The sequence below is a fragment of the Uloborus diversus genome, chromosome 7, assembly GCF_026930045.1.
Source record: "Uloborus diversus isolate 005 chromosome 7, Udiv.v.3.1, whole genome shotgun sequence".
NCBI classification, from domain to species: domain Eukaryota; kingdom Metazoa; phylum Arthropoda; class Arachnida; order Araneae; family Uloboridae; genus Uloborus; species Uloborus diversus.
Window position 1 is genome coordinate 26,996,899 of NC_072737.1, and position 19,215 is coordinate 27,016,113.

At 32.7% G+C, this 19,215-nt stretch overlaps 1 protein-coding gene across 1 annotated transcript in view; it reads left to right on the forward strand.

Annotated features, from left to right (window-relative positions):
• The first annotated feature begins 382 nt into the window (after window positions 1-382).
• The window catches only part of LOC129226504 (Krueppel-like factor 6), a 270,656-nt gene continuing 251,823 nt past the window's right edge, over window positions 383-19,215 (forward strand). The window contains exon 1 of the mRNA XM_054861115.1: window positions 383-545. Within this exon, the coding sequence (XP_054717090.1) occupies window positions 444-545 (102 nt within the window). The 5' untranslated portion in view covers window positions 383-443. The remainder of the gene's footprint in view (window positions 546-19,215) is intronic.

Here is a 19,215-nt window from a genome sequence, read left to right on the forward strand (position 1 = left end):
TCTCCAATTCCAAGACAAGTAACATTATTAAACCCCTGTCCGTCGGACACCCCTCTATTAAGGACAAAAAAAATGTCCCGTTAGTGTCCGCATTAGAGGAATTTTACTGTATATATATTTTTTTTTCCTGAAATAATATTTTTTTCTCCATCCATCAGCAAAAAAAAAGAAGGAATAAATAAAAAAAGAAAAAATTAGATGAAAAAAAAATCACACACAAAATCCTTGTGAAGGTCGCTACACCAAACGCCAAAAAAAAAAAAAAAAACTCCCACGCAAGCGAAAGGTCGCCAGATGAGGCAACCCATTTTTGGCGCGCAGGCATTGGCGCGAATCGGCCGGCCGGCATGGCAACCTCCCTCTCCATTCTGCCGCTGGCGTCGCAACGGCTCTCACTGCCTCATGTGTCTGTTGTGCGCGATGTGCGGACGCTGCTGATCATTATGGATATCTACCCGAGCGACAGCATTTTTAGTGAACTCAAGTCCGTCCATGACACAGGGTATTTCAACGCACAGCTTTCCCTCGAAGACCGATGGCAGCAGGTATGTCTCTCCCTGTAAAGTGGACCTTCCCTTCCTACACAACCCCTTCGTTAGGGTATCGGGAGAAAAATCCCCTCTCTCTCTGGCTGGTGTTTTCCCAGCGCGTACACTTCAAAAAAAAAGATGAGGGGGGATCAAGTGCTCTCTGGTATTGCCGAATCGGATTTGAATAAAACGTCTCTTTAAATATTTTCGCTCCCGTTGTCAGAAGAGGAGAAAATCTTACAAAATGCTTAAATTAATTAAGCGAAAATATGGTTCGAATTTATTTATTTGTTATGATTATGCTTTGATCTATCTTTGTTGAGATTAACTGACTTGCCGAATCGGATTTGTGTAAAACGTCTCTTTAAATATTTTTGCTCCGGTTGTCAGAAGAGTAAAAATCCTCCCTAAATGCTTTGATTGATTATGTGAAAATATTGTTCAAATTTATTTATTTTTTGTTACGATTATGCTTTGGTTTATCTTTGTTGAGATTAGCTGTCTTGCCAAAACGGATTTGTGTAGAACGTCTCTTTAAAATTTTTCGCTCCGGTTGTCAGGAAAATAGAAATTCCCCCTAAATTCTGCAAATTAATTATGCATGTCTTTTATTTATTAATTTATTTTTAAATTTGTCTCTGCTGAGATAGCTGACTTATTATTTTTGAGCGATGGTTTTTGTATTTAATAAAGTTCTGGGTGAAGTTCATATAACTTGACGGTTTTTCTTAAACGCTTGCGACAATGTTCCAAGCATCATATTTTGTCAGCATGGATGTATTTTTTCCCCCTAATCTGTATAGGTAGAAAAAGGGAAAAAAATGTAAACATGTGATTATTATTATTTATTATTAATTTTTTACAGTCCTGCTTATTTTCTGAACAAAATCTTAGTGCATGGTTGCATCTTAAAGTTTTTAAATGATTCATAGTTTTAGAAAAATGCATTTATATTGGTGTCTAAGAGCAGAAATGATGAGATTAGTGATATAGTCGAAAATGTCGTGTCTGAAGTTATTTTTCATGCAGTACGTAGGCACGTGTCACATTTAGTTTCTATAAACATCAACATTTTTTTCCCTTCAATAAAAAAAATTACGAAAATAACCGTCTCAATTAATGAATACTTTTACTAGCTCATTGTAAACATCTCGTCATACTTATTTCTATTCTTATAATTAGTAAAAATACATTAATATATTAAACTCGCCTTTTTGGAACCAAGAAATGCTTTTTGAGCATGTTTATAAATAGCTCTTACGATCTTCTTGATAGCTATTTCAATACAAATTAATATCATGTTTGAAAAATGCAAATATTATTGTAACTTACACACGGGCCTGAATAAAGCTTGAGTTAAGTTTTATTTACGAAATCTTAACGTATAAGACATTGTTTTGTAAAATGTTGAGCTTAAATTCCTTCTTGTGCTGTCAACATACGTTAAAACCTCAAAAATAAATAAATAAAACTTACTACTGCCAGCAAATGAAATAGACAACAACACTTGTCATTTTCCATGAAACTTAAGCTTGAGGGAAAAGGGGAAATTCATTCAAGCATTATTAATTGTATTTTTTATGTCCTGCAAAACATATGACAGGCCGCGGCGTATTTGTGCATTAATATTTCCTCTGTTGACACCGGTCTCATAATTAAACAACCGAGTTGTTATGTCTATTTAAATATCGTTTGGCATCCTGAAGCAAACTTAGCCATATAATTAGAATTATTTTTCAATGAGTATTTTTTTTTTTGTTTATTCTTAGCACCCCCCCCCCCGTCTACATAAATATATTGATGCAATATGCAATTAGAAATTTTTAATCGTTTATAATTCAATTTTTTTAACAAAATAAGTATAATTTAATATGATTGAAACGTATCCTTTAAAATGAGTTTTTGAACTTCTGGAACTTGACTCGTTGAATCTTTGTACGTTGCATGTGCTCTGGAAAAATAAGTAAACAAATAAAACAAATGATATTTTGCCTAATAATAATAATAGTTTGATTTTAATCAATTTAAGAAACATCATATATTCACAAAAAATCCTCTAAAACTAAGATAATAACAATTAAAGACATTTATCAACCTGATTATTATTTGATTAACAATCAACCCCCCCCCCCCCCCCTTATTAACATCCTGATTTCAAAATAAATAAGAGATTTCCTGTTTTGGTGATCATCTGAATTTCATCCTCTAACCAGTTTTAACTAAAGAACAGCTCATCTTTTTAAATTTAAAAATGATGAATCTGTATTTTAATTGATTTATTAAGTAGGACGCAAAGTTAGAAGTAGTATTGATGATCAGTGTTGAAGAAGAAAAAAAAACACGAGATACATTGATAAAATTCTCTTCAAACTGGTTTTATGAGGATTACAAACTTCGTCTGCTGGTGAAATTTTGCCGCGGGAGTCGTTCCACTTCAATTGCTAACTTTTGGCATTGCGTTCACAAGTCGGTGAATGATTGATTGCTCATAGATATCAACAAAGCTGGTAAAGGCAGGTAATGATATGGCTGGCTGACTTCCGATTAATCGGGATGGCATAAAAATGCCTCGGCCCGGATTAGCCAATGTCTCGAATAATCCAATTTATTTATTTTATTTATTAAAAGCATTGCACACTACAGAAAGAATCCAGTTACAGTGGCAACAGTAATATAAGCAATTAAAACAAATAATACATTTAGAATATTAAAACATAAAGACTTAAAATTGTAAAATGACAAGTTAAAAATATCTAAATCACAACAATGAATGTTAAAAAGTTTAAAAAGACAAAAATTATCAACATAGTTCCGTCTGGTATTTTTTTTTTTTTTTTTTTTAAAGAAGAACGACTCCTAAGAGTCTTATTTGGGACAGCAAGTTGTATCGAATTAACGATATCTGAGCAGTCAATTTAGTTATGTAGAACCTTATAGAAAAAAAAGAAGACATAAAAGATCTAAAATATCTAAAAAAAATTCGAAAAAGATCTGCAATCAATTTTGCACCAGATATAAAAATGCCCGTCATTTAGGGGAGGATGCACGCCCCTGTCCCTCACGTTCCACAATGTAATGTTTTTGTTGTTGAGGTGTTTCATATGCATTGAGTATATATCCTTTGCACCCTTTCCCCCTCAAAACAAATTTGAATTGACAGAACTGACATAACGGGCAAGGCATTAATGTAAAAAGAATTAAACAAAAGAATTTTTTGATAAAAGTGGGGAATTTTGTTTTCCTTCGTTTACTACTGCATAACAGAAATGACCAGTTTACGTTATCGTTTCGTGATAGATTAAATTTTAAATATTTGGTTCTGCTTTTCGTTAGCTCTGCAACAGATTCGTCACCGAAAATTCTTTTGACATTTTCCTGCAGGAGTAATCATGTTTTTCTTGTAGTAAGAGATCGTTTTCAGAAATCAATTTCTGAATATTTGGCTCTAAATTTCGTAACATTGTCATAAATCGCGTTTTCGGATTTATAACATTAGACAGACACAACGTGCCACACTAATCAGCTTCGCTGGCCGTAAATTGGGCACCACTGCTTTATACAAAAGTTAAGGGGGAAAACCGCGAATTTTGACAGTTGCTGCCGTAATTACGGTGCAATATTTTAAATACTCATGGAGTATTGTTATAAAGCGTTATTTATGATTTAAAAAATAAAGTTAGTGCATCATATTCATAAAACATCACTCCAAAGATCATAAATCATTTCCCCTTTCTCGTTAGTTTTCCCAAAAATGATGTCTGATGTTTCATCGTTATTTGGAAAATTTGGCTTTTAATTCTTTTTTCTCATATGAGTCATTGTATTTTATTTATTTTATTTATAATTTTTTTTTTTTTTTTACGTTTCACGTGAACTTTTTTGAATACTCTGCATTTTTACGCCGTTAATTTCTATATACTTTTATTCAAGTTAATAAATCAAAATAAAGTTCAAACAATTAAAATGTTAAGTGCATTCATTGATTGCAAGTCGTGTGGTTTTCATGCTTGTTTAAAAAATATATTACGAACACAATGTATTACTCTGGTTTTAATGATTTTTCATGCTTGATAAATGCATCTAAAAGTTAACAAGTTATTATTTTGTTTATAGCATATAACAAAAACATTGCATCTGTAATGACAATATTATACAAATAGCTGGTAGGAAAATGAAAGTCTTTAAATCATCTTAGCATTTTCAAGATTTAAATTTATTTTGTTGCTTAACGTTTGATTTAAAAAATCTTAAACGCTCGTTTATTTCTGTTAAAGAGCACGATAACGAAAAATGAATTTAAGATGAACTTGAGAAAAACAACTTTCTATGTGTTGTCTTTGTTGTTTTATATAGTAAAAATTACCGTCAAATTTAATGTCTAGTGTTCGATTAAGTGCATTTGTATTTCAACGATATTGTTTTTCCCTTTTTCTCTCATAAATGTCTTTTATATATTGCAGTAATTTTTTTAAAGAAAAAAGTGGCGAAATCTTTGGATATTATTGTAAGAATTTAACAGTGTCACGAAGTAACATAAGTTTTCAAAAACATTATATTATTAAATAAAAGCTGTCGATATAACTTTTTGGGAAAGTTTTTTGCTGACTTATTGTACATTAACAAAAAAAAAAAAAAAAAAAAAAAAAAAAAAAAAAAAAAATTTGAGCCTAAAAGCACCATTTCATCCCGAGAAAAAGTTTGTGGGAGGGGGGATTCCAAACTGGTGAGGTATTTTTTTTCTCCGGGATTTTACTATAAATAATTTTATTACATTCTAAAAGAACTGTTACTTGTTGAAATGTAAATTTTGATACAGGAAAACAAACGTTTGAGAAAATTAAGAGAAAATTATAAAAAGTAATAACAGAACGAATAAAAAAATATTGTGCAAAATTCATCATTATTTTCGAAATAAAAATCTTCGATGACCGGTCTAATTTTTCCACGGAGCGGTCGAGACTCTCCGGTGTAATGTTAAGTAATCAATAGCGAAGGCTCAAAAATGCTAAAAATTTTAGTTTGCTAATACTGGTCAAAGGCAAATTATCATGTTTGAGAACAAAAAAAATCCCCTGCGAATATAAATCTTTTCCAAAAAAAAAAAAAAACTGTCTGAGAAAGAATCGGAGTTACGTCTGTATTGATAAAGAGGTTTTCTCCTGTGATTATTTTTACACTCAAAGAACTCGCCAAAAACGATGCCAAGCGTTTGAAAATTCCCTTATTAGGGAAAAATGCTCTTCACAGGAAACGCGCCAAAAGTCAAGTGACGGTTGAAAGAGAGCAAAGAAATGATTGCTTTTCTGGGAAAACGTGATGCGGTTATTTTTCCTATTATTATTCATTCTTTCATTTCTCGCGTTTTCGTATACGAATCTTATTATTATCTTCGAAGATTTTGTCGCGCGCTCCACAATGAAAACGCCTGGAATTTTCCAAGAAATCATTTCGAGTTTTATAATAATTGAACTTTGTACACCTGCAGAAATAGCGCTTTTATGTGCGGCTGGCAAATGATTTTTTAGCATTAAAATTTCCGATGAATGGCAATTTTCTCTAAACAAATGTCGGGTTTCTGAAAAATGTTTTGAGATTTATTTTTTAAGCATTATAATAGGCTTTCGCATAGCTTTAGAATTCGCGGTCCCACTGTACTGACCGGGAAAATTTTTGAAGATTCAAAGCGTAAAAGAATCATTTGTTTGTTACCTTAGTTTTAAATATGGAAAAAAAAAAAGGAACAATAGCTGAAAATGGATTTTTCTATCAACTGTTCTTCGCAAATTTCAATTGAGCAGTGATTTTCCTTTTAAAAATTATTTCACGCACTTTTTAACTGCTAAAATCGCAAATTCAAAAGAATGTAAAAACAAAGCAATAAGAAATATCTCTAGATTTTATAGCAGCGTCTTGCATGTGCAATAGCTTGTCATAAGTGGGGGATGTTCAAACACTGAAAACAAATTTCAAGGTTTGCTAAGCTTCCCTAAAATTTCAAGCGTTATTCATTAAAGATTTATTTCAATTTTTGTTCACTGCAATATTTTCAAACTCAAATCGGGTCTTGCGATTCGGCAAAATTTGGTGTTCTATTCGGCAAAATTATCATAATTCGGCGACATTTGGAGTTCCATTCGATACAATTGTCATCATTCGGTAAAATTTGGAGTGCCATTCGGCAACTTGCGAATTTCCGTCCTACCAAAAATTTGTTCGGGGCGCCCTGTTTCCGTTTAAGTATAATATTGACTATCTTTCTTGTAACAACTGCTTTGTTTTTTGTTAAGTTAACTTGCGAAAGTTTTAATTTTACTGTTTGCTTTATGTATCCATCTCACTGCTCTGCGCAACAGAATTAATGCATTTTCAAAAAATTGGGAAACACATTTGCATTTACGCTACAATTTCATTTACGTTTAGTGTTGTCGAACAACTACAAAAAGCATATTTTTAAACACTTCAATGAAATACGTAACAAAGGAATCATTAAAAGTTTTACTTCTGTAAATTTTATTATGCATTCAATCTCACAGTTGCAGGCAAGAAAGGAAATCTAAAAATTCGCATTTCCGTGGAACTTTTTATGTACCGCTTTAATTATATTGTATTGTTATTCCGTAACAGTGTTTTGATTTGAAAAACGCGGAATTGCGTATTTTTTGTTTCGAGTGTATTTTTAACTTTTAGGTTTAAAAAAAAGTTTTTCTTCAAATCATATAATGTTAATTGAAATAAATTTTTACTAAATTAATCAGCTGGGTCATATTAAAATGGGATAAAAGTAAGTTTAACCCCTTCAGACCTGGTGTCCAGTATACCGGACATACACTTTAAACAGCTGCTAATCATTTAATAATCGATTTGATTAGTTGATTTTTTTTGTAGTTGACTCTTCACATTCTACTTATTATAATCTGAAAAAAAATTTTGTTTTGGCATTGACAACACTGACATATAAGGATTGAGAGATAGAGAGTGGCTCATTTTTCCAACCATGGATTTTCATCTGAAAAGCGAGGTTTTTTCCTGATTTTTTTAAAAACATATAATCTTCAATTAATCGTTTCAAACGCTTATATTATGTTTTACAATTGTTTGTAGAACATTTTATAATGTAGTTTGTTCGGTATTTTATCGTTTTTGTATATGAAATATCGATTTCAAAAATATAAGTCTGGAATATTGGACGTGCCATAACTCTTTTAATTTTTCTCCTACAAATTCAAAATTTTGTCTAAGATACCCTTTACCATAATACACTGTGTACCAAACATCAACATTTTTGGTCTAATATTTCATAATTCCAACTGAAGGGGTTAAGAAAAAAAAATTACTTTCTTTATTGATTTATCTTGAACTATTTGTTATTTTGAAAAGCCGTTGCTGGCTAATAGAAACTATCAATTATTCACTGCACACTACTTTGTTTATTTTTATTTTATCTTATCAAAAATTAAAAGCAAACTGATAAACATGAAACATTTATGAATGGTGTGTTGTGTAAAAGAATTCTGCCTAGCGTAAAGGAAGTTAAAACTGTTTCTTTCTCAAAAAAGGAGCTCAGATGTCTTAAGAGCATGCAAGGAAAAAAAAAAAAAACGCTAAGAGAGTAAATGTAATTAGGAACCATCAAGTGTGAACATTCGAGTAGGTATTCGTTACCGTTTGAGCTGCGCAATGAAGGGCGGAACCAGAATTTTCTATGTGTGTGTGTGGGGGGGGGGGTCGTAACAGTAATTACATGTATTACGTATTAGGATTGGTCTACAGGTTAACCGCTGAACGTTTTTAACCGATCTGCTATAATTGTTGGCAGTGGCGTAGTAATAAATTCCGTTGGCGTTAATTTAAAATTTGGGGTTCCTGCCAAATCATAGCCAACACTGATACTTGGAAATGTTTCTAGTAGCTGTGATAATTTGATTTTAATTTTATTTACTAATGCAAACATGAAACTGATTAGATGATGTAAAAATGCGTTTTTAAACAAAAGGGAATTATTTAAGGTTTCATTATTAGAGTTTAATTTTGAACATATAGGGAAGGATCCGGACCCGAGGACCACCCTCTTTTCTCGCCACTGATTATTGTACAACCATTTCAAGGGTGTATCCCCTCCCCTCTTCCAAAGGCGATGGTGCACTCCATGTAAACCCATCAGGAAGAGAACCCCCGAGAATGAGATAAAAACCCCTCCCAAACATTCCACCCCCTCCCCTAAAAATTTCAATTCCGCTGTTTGCGAGATAGACCCCTCTGAATGGTCTGCCCCCCCCCCTCCCCGATTATCTTTCTGCAATAAAAATTTTGTTCCATTTCCTTGTACGGCTCAACTTGACAGATGGACACACTGAAGATTCTGTAAGATTATCTTTGCAACATATACTAAAAAATATATTTCCTTGTTTGACCTTTTCATACATATATATTCGTGATGATTTTTTTTTCTTCTTCTTCTTGGAGCACTTATTTTCACGAAAATGAAAGCTTTGCAAATTTATCAGAACAGAACAGAAAGTTGGAAGAGAAAAGTATTTCGCAAGGAAATTTTCATGATAACGGTGGGTTAGCGAAAATGCCTTACAAAAATAAGGGATTTTACAGTATTTAATAAATGTATTGCTAAATAAATATTTTTGTAATATTTTGTATCTCCTGTCTCTACTCTTATTTTAAGATAGGATAGATGAAATATCTACTCTTACAAACAAAAAAGAAATTTCGACGTAGATCGCGACACATTGCTAACATATAAAGTCAATGTATTTAACAGACAAGTTGACCACCCCAGATGTATATTAAAACTATTTTTTCTCCAAGGAGTGAAAATACTCCTTAACATTTTTTCGAGGAGTGAAATATATGAAAGTTGCGTAGGGACCATAGCGGTAATCAGCTCTGTAGAAAACCAAATTTTGAAGGATATTTTAATGTTTGATATTTTGAAATTAACCTTTAACTGGCGAGGTGATTTTTTGTGTCGCGTATGTGTGGAAGTAGGGTGTAGGTAACCCCAGCATTATACTCCTTATGCACACAACAAACAAGTATTCCTTTTGAAGTAGGAAAATTTCCAGTAATTTGCCATAAATAATATAACCAGATCGTTTGATGCTGTTTATTATTTTTCTTTTTATTACAATGGGCTTAGAATGAAATTGTTAAATTTTATTGGCTAAACTAGAATGTGTTTTGAGTATCTTCTACCTATTGTTCTTAAAGAAATCATAAAAATACTAATTCAATCGGAATAATGGTCGCAAAATGGAAATTCCTTCTCAACGAAACAAACTCTTTACTTTCGTCAAAAGTAACTGCAATAAAATGACTAAAAAAAATAAACATCATAAAATTTGAAAAGAACTAATTCTAATAAATATCTTGCATTATGATCAAAATGGTTGTTTAAAAATAAGCAATGCGGAAGTGCCGATCGAAGTTCTATTTTGGATTCTGAGCTAAAAATGATTTTTGATTGTCATTGCCAAAAACAAATAAATAAATAAAAATAATAATTCTAATGACAAAAAGGATAACTTTAGAAACTTTTAACGGTTTCCCAAAACGGAATCCGGTGAATTTCGCATCTTAAGAGAAACAGACTACTCGAAGGATTGGAGTCGGAATTCTTGGAATATGTTTAAAAAGAATTACGACGCATTCGGAAATCTACGATTGGTCACATCCGAGGGAAGAGAAGAGGGGGTGTGTCTGACCTTTCGTTCTTCATCGCTCTTAATTCGAATTCATGTGTGGTACTTACTTTTCCGTCCAAGGACGTATCTACATAACCAGGAAATATGGTGCCTGAGTAAGGGAAGATGAAAATGGATTGGATGGCTAAGTGACTCAGTTTCTGATGTCTTGCATCTTGAAGAAAGCTGCCATAAACTTTCCTATGCGTACAAAAACAGGATGTATGTCGCATATGATACTTTATCACGTATGGCTTAAATTGAGTCATCCACCCCAGAATATTTTAAACAATTGATTTGTTTTATTAACATTGCATCATCAACCTGTAGAACTTTTCCACCAGCAAACGATCTGTTTCAGAACATTGTGAAATACTGTACGGTGCTGGGCATGAGGCATCAAATAGTCATCCTGTCAGGTGTACATTTAAATTGATACTTTTCATAAATATTGTATGATGCGGTGGACCTGCATAAGATTTTCAATCAGCAGAAGATCTGTTTCAGAACAATATAAAATACTTTATTGTGCATGACATCAAATAGTCATCCATCCCATATGCATTTAAATGATTAATACTTTGCACAAATATTGTATTGTATCGTAGACCTGCAGAACATTTTCCATCAGCAGAAAGTCTTTTTCAGAACATTGTAAAATCCTTTATTGTGCTTGACATTAGTCATCCATCCCATATGCATTTAAATCATTAATACTTTGCACAAATATTGTATTGTATCATAGACCTGCAGAATATTATAAAATACTTTATTGTGCATGACATCCAATAGTCATTCACCCCCAGTATGCATTTAAATTATTAATACTTAGCATAAATATTGTATTATGTAGAGTACCTGCAGAACATTTTCCATCAGCAGAAGGTCGTTTCAAAACAATATAAAACGGTCTACTGGATTTTACTATGTTCTAAAACAGACACTTAACAGCAGAAACGCACCGTACTTAACATTTTTTGGGAAGGGGAAAATTCTCAATTTACGGAAAGAAGCACTGAATTTTATTGAATGGTAAAATACGGGTATGCAAACATAGTACTTACACCTAATAAGAATATACAGAAGGAATCGCCATAAACAAATAAAGCATTGCAATACTGTTACAAACTTGCCGAATAAGGAAATATCTTGGGAGGTCACAATGTTCTCCAAAGACCTAGAATCGGGGAGCCCCTTACAAAGAGCTGAAAGTTGATTTGCGTAAAGGAATGAATTTCCATATAAAAATTTGTTTTTTCATTCATTCCAGCAAGTCTGAAGTCTGTATGCATGGTAAAAGTCAAAGAAGTCCAACTTTGAACTGTTTAGGTCTGTTGCAGTACGCTTGGAAATAAGCAGTCTGCTTCAGTGTTCTGAAGCGCTGATTAAAGTGTACTGCATTATATTTTGTGAGACATGTGATGAAGAAAGAAGGTGGATACAATTCTCAAAACAGTTGCATATCTTCTCTTTCGCAACGTTCCCATGGATTTATCCGGGCCCATCATTTAAGGAGGTTCAATTGACTCCCCTTCGCTTTGAAAAATTATTGTTCTTACTGAATAGGGGGCTTAGTTTTTGTTCTTTTCCAGAAATATTTGCGTTGAGTAAAAGCACATCATCAAACGGGGGGGGGGGTGAAATGACGGACCTGGATACACCGTTGCTTCTTTCTACCATATATTTTTAATATTTTGAACTTACGCTCCATGTCTTTTCGTGCATTTGTTTTCATTACAACCCTTTAAAAAATATTTCATATTCACGATATGTTTAGAAATTTTATTTTCTGCTATAGAATATGTCTTTTAGAGATACTTTAGCTTCCCATCAATTTTCTTTGACAGTAAAAGGAAGGGTAATTTACATAAGTGTGTTGTCTTTTCCTTCAAGGATATTCATTTTCTATGTTGCAATTCCGTGCTGCATTCAAGAAACTTTGACTTTAAACCACTCAGTTTTATTTTCCTTTAAAAAAACTCGCTGCTTCATACATTTCATAATGCAGTGTGAGAAGCTCAAAAATACTCGAAGATGGTCGAAAATATTTGTTACTACCAAAGGAAAATAAAATTAGAAAGGACAACGTCGAAAATTCATTAAAGCTGATGAATTCGCGGCAACTAGGTTTGTAAAGGAAAGTTTTTATGATACTAAATGGTGTTTTTTAGAGGTATAGAACTTTAAGTTGGCAACACTGTTTGATATGTGTGCCATTTTGATAGCTGTCACTTGTTTTGTGTTCAGTTCGGTTTGCCATTTCATCATGAATAGACAACAAGGCGGTGCAACATGCCACACAGCGTGCGTCACAATTGATTTATTGAAAGAAACGTTCGGTGAACGAATAATTTCGCGTAATGGACCCGTAAATTGGCGTGCAAGATCATGCGATTTAACACCGCTGGACTACTTTTTGTGGGGCTATGTGGAGTCTCTGGTCTACACCAATAAGCCACAGACGACTGACGTCTTCGAAGAGAACATTCGCCACCTTAGTACTAACATACGACTTCTATTGCTGCAAAAAGTGAGAAAATTGGATTTTCGGATTAGACTTTCTTCGAGCCAGCCGAGGTGGCCATATGCCAGTAATCATATTTAAATAAAAATGGCAGAATAATCTTTCGAATAAAGCACCATTCATGGCAATTAACAACATTTAACTGTGTTTTATTTGAACCTTAAGTTCTCTACCTCTAAAAAGAACACCCTTTATTTGTTTTCTAAATGCAGTAGAACCTCATTAACCAGGACTAATAATAGGGGGTTCAGGTCGTCCGTAAGAATGAAAGGACGGATTAAACAAACAGGGGCGTCCCGATGGAAGGCCCCGGGAGGTCACTGTGGTTATCCAAAATTTCCTTATTCGGTAAATTTTGTCGGACGATTCGGCAAAATAGTCATTGTTCGGCGAATTTGAGTTTCATTCGGCAAAATTTGTAGTTTCATTCGGCAAGTGGAGAATTTCCGCCCTCCCAAAAATTTAAGTTCGGGGAACCCCTGCAAATTAAAATAACCTATAATTTGAGACCAGCTGAATTAGTCGCACGGAAATTTTTCAGATCCTGTCCCATACACCGAGACTTAAACCATTGAACGATACCATTCTTGCTATATTTCGATTGTGTATTTCTCTACAACGAGAAAGTTTCGAATAAAAAAATTTTGAAAAAAAATAGAACCGACTTCACAAAATTGCTCTAAAAAGTGAAAAATAATTTTATTCTTTAAACACCATCGCTAATACTTTTAAACATAATTTTTGAAGTTGGCGCAAAAACGATAGATAAAATCATTCACAGCCATAACTCAATGTTTCGTTCGTAACTTTGGATGATTTTCTAAAAAAGAAAAAAAAAAGGAACAAAGCATGGTTACACTGTCTTTTACTTTTTGTCTTTGCGCCAACTTCAAAAATTATGTTTAAAAGTATTAGCGATGGTGTTTAAAGAATAAAATTATTTTTCACTTTTTAGAGCAATTTTGTGAAGTCGGTTCTATTTTTTTTCAAAATTTTTTTATTTCATTCTTTTTAGTGTAAATGTAGATATTTCAGCAAAAGTAAGAAGTTACCATCACGAAACTTTACCTTATTTTTTTCATAAAAAAGCTCCATACTAAAAAAAACGATAAGCACGCCTTAAACTTTAAGCGATTGGCACTAAAAATTTATCTTTGTTTCTCTCTGGAATTCATTTGTGTGTTAATTTAATTATAACCATTTAAATATCCTTAACTAATTTGCATTTCACAGCGTACCAGTTGCTTGTGATGCAATCCTATATAATTGAGGCAAATATAACTAAGTAGTATTGTGAAGGCCAAGCAGATCCTGATCACTGCATCACCTCGCTTCCAGGTTAGCTTTACCACCACTATGGAGCAATGACACTGAAGAAACTTGATGCTTGCTTCAGAGAAGCCTTTATTCAAAATTATCATTACAATTACTATTAATGTTACTGTTATATGGCACCTAACTTTTATAACAAAAGGTTTCATATTTAATCATTTAATAGGGAAATTGCATGAAATTTACTGTTTTTTACCCATTACTTTTCTTCTAAAGAACATATACGGTCAAACAAAGTAATGGGACCTAAGTTGAGCCATCCCCTATTCATTAAAAAAAGAATCATCAAAATCGGTTCACTAGGTGAGACGCTGTGAGTGGACAAACAAAAAAAAAAAAAACATACATACGGTACGAATTGATAACCGCCTCCTTTTTGAAGTCGGTTAAAAAATTAGACCCCTACCTTCGATATTTATGAGAACTATGTTTCAATTTTTTTTATTTGAAAACAAAATAAAAAAAATTGGACGGTAAAAAATTATTTACCGTCCGTTCGTAACATTGCCCATGCACTAGAAGAAATTGTCCACTATCCGAAACTGATGGCGATAGTTTTTACAAAACCTTAAATTACTTCAAACTCGGATTAAAGTGAAAAACCAATTCAAATAAAGCACAAATTATCAAGAAAAGTTTAATATATTTTCTTGATAATTAGTGCCTTATTTACATTGGTTTTTCACTTTAATCACATTGTAACACAATGCTCATTTTTCATTTATTCAAAACTATGTTAGGACGGCTTACGCCACTACTATTGTACCATCGACAAATATCCTTGCAATAACAAAATTACTCGTATTTTCTTTGCTTACGTCTTATTAACGCCATTATTTTTTAACGAAATAATTTCGATTTCAGGCATTTTTTATAATTGCATTTTTGGCCATTTCGCGTAATTGTATTACTTATGCATAAAATGCAATACGAAGCTTTGCATTTTGTAGAAAATTGATTAACTGTTTGAAATAAATTTGATTATTTTAAAGGGGAAGAAATATGTTTTCCTTTTGGTAAGTGCTTGTGTTCGTCGTATAAAGAGATCAAATTCTGAATTGAAAATGCTTTTCATGAAAGATATTGAAATTTTTTTTAAACATATATAAAATGTATGTCGATATTTAAAATGTTTTTCACACATATTAAATAGATATTGATATTGCATTATGTTTCAAACACATGTTGAATTATATTATTATTAAAACATGTTAATGACATTATATTGAATATATATACAGATGTTGAAATATATTTTCAACACTTATTGAATATACAGCAAATGTGATTTACGTACACTGAAAACAATTGGATATTGAAATATGTTGAAAACTTATAGTATTAACTTTTTTTTTTGGAATATGCATTCATAAAAATCGATACAGTACGTATTCAGTTCTCTTACTACTATTAATTTCTCATTTCCTTCGTGAAATATTTTAAGCATTCAAAGTATGGGTTTGAATTTTATGAAAATTAATGAATGAATTCTTACAACTGTATCGAACGTATCCTTTGCAAACAATGAATTAAGTTTGATAACTCCTTTAATGTGTGCCGTGGCTTAATTGACTACCATCTTTGGCTCTGTGCCAAAACTTACTTAATTTTTCGCCAGACCTCGAGTTGTGATGTCGGCTTCCTGTTTGTCTGCAGCATTAAACCAACCATGCAGGCGTTAAGTTTCAGCCGACAATTTATTTACCCCCGAGTGGCTGGCTTCACTTCAGTTATTTTATGCATGCGGAAAATTTGAACCATTTCTTTTCCCCTTGTGTGAAAGTTATTCTGTCGGCTTTTGAAGTATCAATGAATGCTTTTGTATGAATAATGTAAATATTTTTGAAATAAATCTTCCCTTTATTATTGTTAGTAATTGAAAGGATGGACTACTTTTTTTTTCCTTGAAATTCAATGACTAGTCTTTGGTTGCACCACCTTCTTGGTTGTGAAGTATTCTTTTTCGTGCGATTTGAGGCAATGATTAAAACATATCCATAATTCAATGTGGATGATTTATGTTTCAACTTAAATACTAATCCTGTTTATGACAGAGCCAGGGAAATTGTTGGTGGAATTCTTATGTTTATAAATTTCGTGATATTAGATGAAATTTCCTGTTTAAATGGCAATGCCGTAGAATGATTTTAAATCCATTTGGATGAAAAAGTAGTAAAGGAAATACTTTTATTTCATTGGGGTTATGTTCATGGATTTTGTTTGTGTGTATGTTTTTCTTTTAATTTTATTGCAAGCTAAATTTAATTTTTCTTTCAAAAAATGTATTGTATGCCTTTTTTTTATCGCTTTGTCTTTTCATCAGATCAAGTCAAATCCCCCCTCCACCCCCAAAAAAGAAAGAAAATATATACCCCTCACTCCTTCCCCTTACACAAAGCACCACAATCGGGGGGGGGGAGTAAATAAAACACACAAGTAAACAAATAAATAAAAGCTAGTTCAAATGTGAATGTTCATTATGTTAACTTCTTTCCAAACATGTGTACTTGTAAGAAAACCAGATTTACAGCTTAGCATGTAGCTTAAAATTGGTATCCCAAACTGATATTTACATTGATGCATACATACTGTTTTCAGATAAATAATGGTTGCATTTACTTTTCCATTAAACTTATATTACTTTTCAGAGTTAAAACTTTACTATGTTTCTATGCTGAATTGTAAATTCAATTTGCAGAGATATGTTTTGAATTTTAATTACATTTTTAGCATGCAATATTTCATGATTAATTCTGTTAACATTTTGCATTCAATATTCTAACTGATCAGGTTTTTTTTTTTTTTTTTTCTCTCTCTCTCTCTCTTCCGAATACTGTTAGTGGTATGAAGGAAATGGTTCAGTAAAGGAAATTTAGTTGGCAATATTTCGCATTTAATGCAAGCGGGTCACAATTCAAAACCAAATTTGTTCTAAATATCGTCTGCTTTCCGTTTTGCAGGTTTCCAATTTTAACCATAATTTAAAATTCTAGACCTCAAAATAATTTTTCGGAGTATGTAAACTTAATAGCAATATCATTTTTAAATGCAAGTACAAGTTTCAAGGGGGATCAAATGACCCCTCCCCCCGGATTTAAAAAACGTAATGTAAATGTATTTTGCATTTATTTTTTCTATGAAATGCAGTGAGTATATATACCCTTGGTCAACCCGAAAACTTTGAAATGAATCAGTTTAGCAAAATATGGTTAATTTTGAATTAACTACCATTTATTTATTTATTTTATTTATTATTATTTTTTTTATAGTTAGGGCGAATGTCAGAGCATTTAGGGACATCTATTTATTTATTTTGGTTATAAGTGTGTTTGAGAAGAATCGTGTTTTCTTATTATTTGTATTCACTAATGAAAACGAGAATAATGAACAAGTGAAAATAACGAATTTAAATTGTCGTATCTTTTTCTGCGAAGCAAGTTCGTTGGTATAACTTGGTGTTATTTCAAATGATAATTTATAGAAAATTTGAAGGACGAAAAAGTTTTATAAATGTTATTCTGAACAAAAAGGGAGAAATTTCCCTTCTTTTGAATACATACGATTTTCTAAAGGACGTGCTTAGCGTGTTCTATTCAAAATATTTTGTCTCTCTCAGTTTTGATGCCGCATCAACAAAGCAAACAATGAACCGAAATCCCATTAAACCAAAAACATGCCTTTCAAAATTCCCGCCGAAACAGAAGATGCTTGATAGTACGTTGCATTCGCCCCGAGGGCGCTGCAGTCACGCTCGGGCGCTCGCGTTCTACAATCGTTCACGTGAGGTTCTCTCGACGACCTTCGATTTCATCTGTGTGATCGTACGGACGGCAAAATAATGGCCGACTAGCCAAAGACAAAAAAAGTTTTGTGTCGTTTAACTTGCCGCCAAACAGACGCCCTCTTGAATCGATCCTTTTTTCGAAGGGCGGCCCTAAGCCCCGGTGGTTTCTTTTTTGGGACACGTTGGCGTTGAGCCGTGTGGAACTATTCGTGGGAAAATGCTATTATCGGATTTAAACTACGTGACTGATTTATTTCTTTTCGAAAACGCTTTTGTTTTCCCTCTGTGCGATTTCATTCTTTGGCGTACTTGTAGAAATCAGGAACAATCAACTTTCGATTGTCTCCTCCAATCCCTGTGAGTCATGGGTGCTTTAATGCTATGCCAACCATCATATTTGAGCAATTCATCAAGATGAGTGTTTTCATAAATTCGATAATATTCTTTCCGATCAGAAAAAGAAAAATTCGAATAGCGTCAGTGGTGGGAAAGAAATGGTTGAGTAACAGAAATTTAGTTGGCAACATTGCTGCTTTTGCGACTTTGGCGATCCACCAATGTTCTGGTGTGAAAGGTAGGATTGAAGCGAGGGCTGATTTTGCGTACGTATGACAAATCAAGAAAGAAAAAGTCAACTTTCGATTGCCTCCTCCAATCCCTGCGAGTCATGGGTGCTTTAATGCTATGCCAACTATCATATTTGAGCAATCAAGATGAGTATTTTGATAAATTCGATAATATTCTTTCAGATCTGAAAAAATAAATTCGAATGCCCTCAGTGATGGAAAGAAATGGTTGAGTAACAAAAATTTAGTTGGCAGCATTGCTGCTTTAGTGACTTTGGCGATCCACCAGTAATCTTGTATGAGGGTCAAGGGCGCAGCTGGACAAGGGTGCCCACAAGGGGGGATTATGGCGCAAGTTGCGCCATCACAATTTTTGGGGGAGAATTTTTAAATTGCTTTTTATTTATGTATTTATTGATTTATTTTTAATTTAAATTAAAATTTATTTTATTTTATTCTGTTTATTTTTTATTTCATTTATTTAGTTTGTTTGTGCGTGTCATTTGCGAAGCACAGAAATTTTCTAATAAAATAATAATAATTATTAAAAATAATTAAATACATAAATAAATAAAAAATATTTAAAAGAAAAAATAAATAAAAAATGTATTAAAAAGAAAAAATAAATAAAAATTATTTAAAAAATAAATAAATAAATAAAATAAAAAAAGAGCTAAAAACAAAAAAAGGGGGGGGGGAGAGTTGAGGAAAAATTGAGGGGGGGAATTTGCGCCATTGAACTTGGGGGGGGATGGGCACCCCTGCAGCTGGAGATGGGTTGACT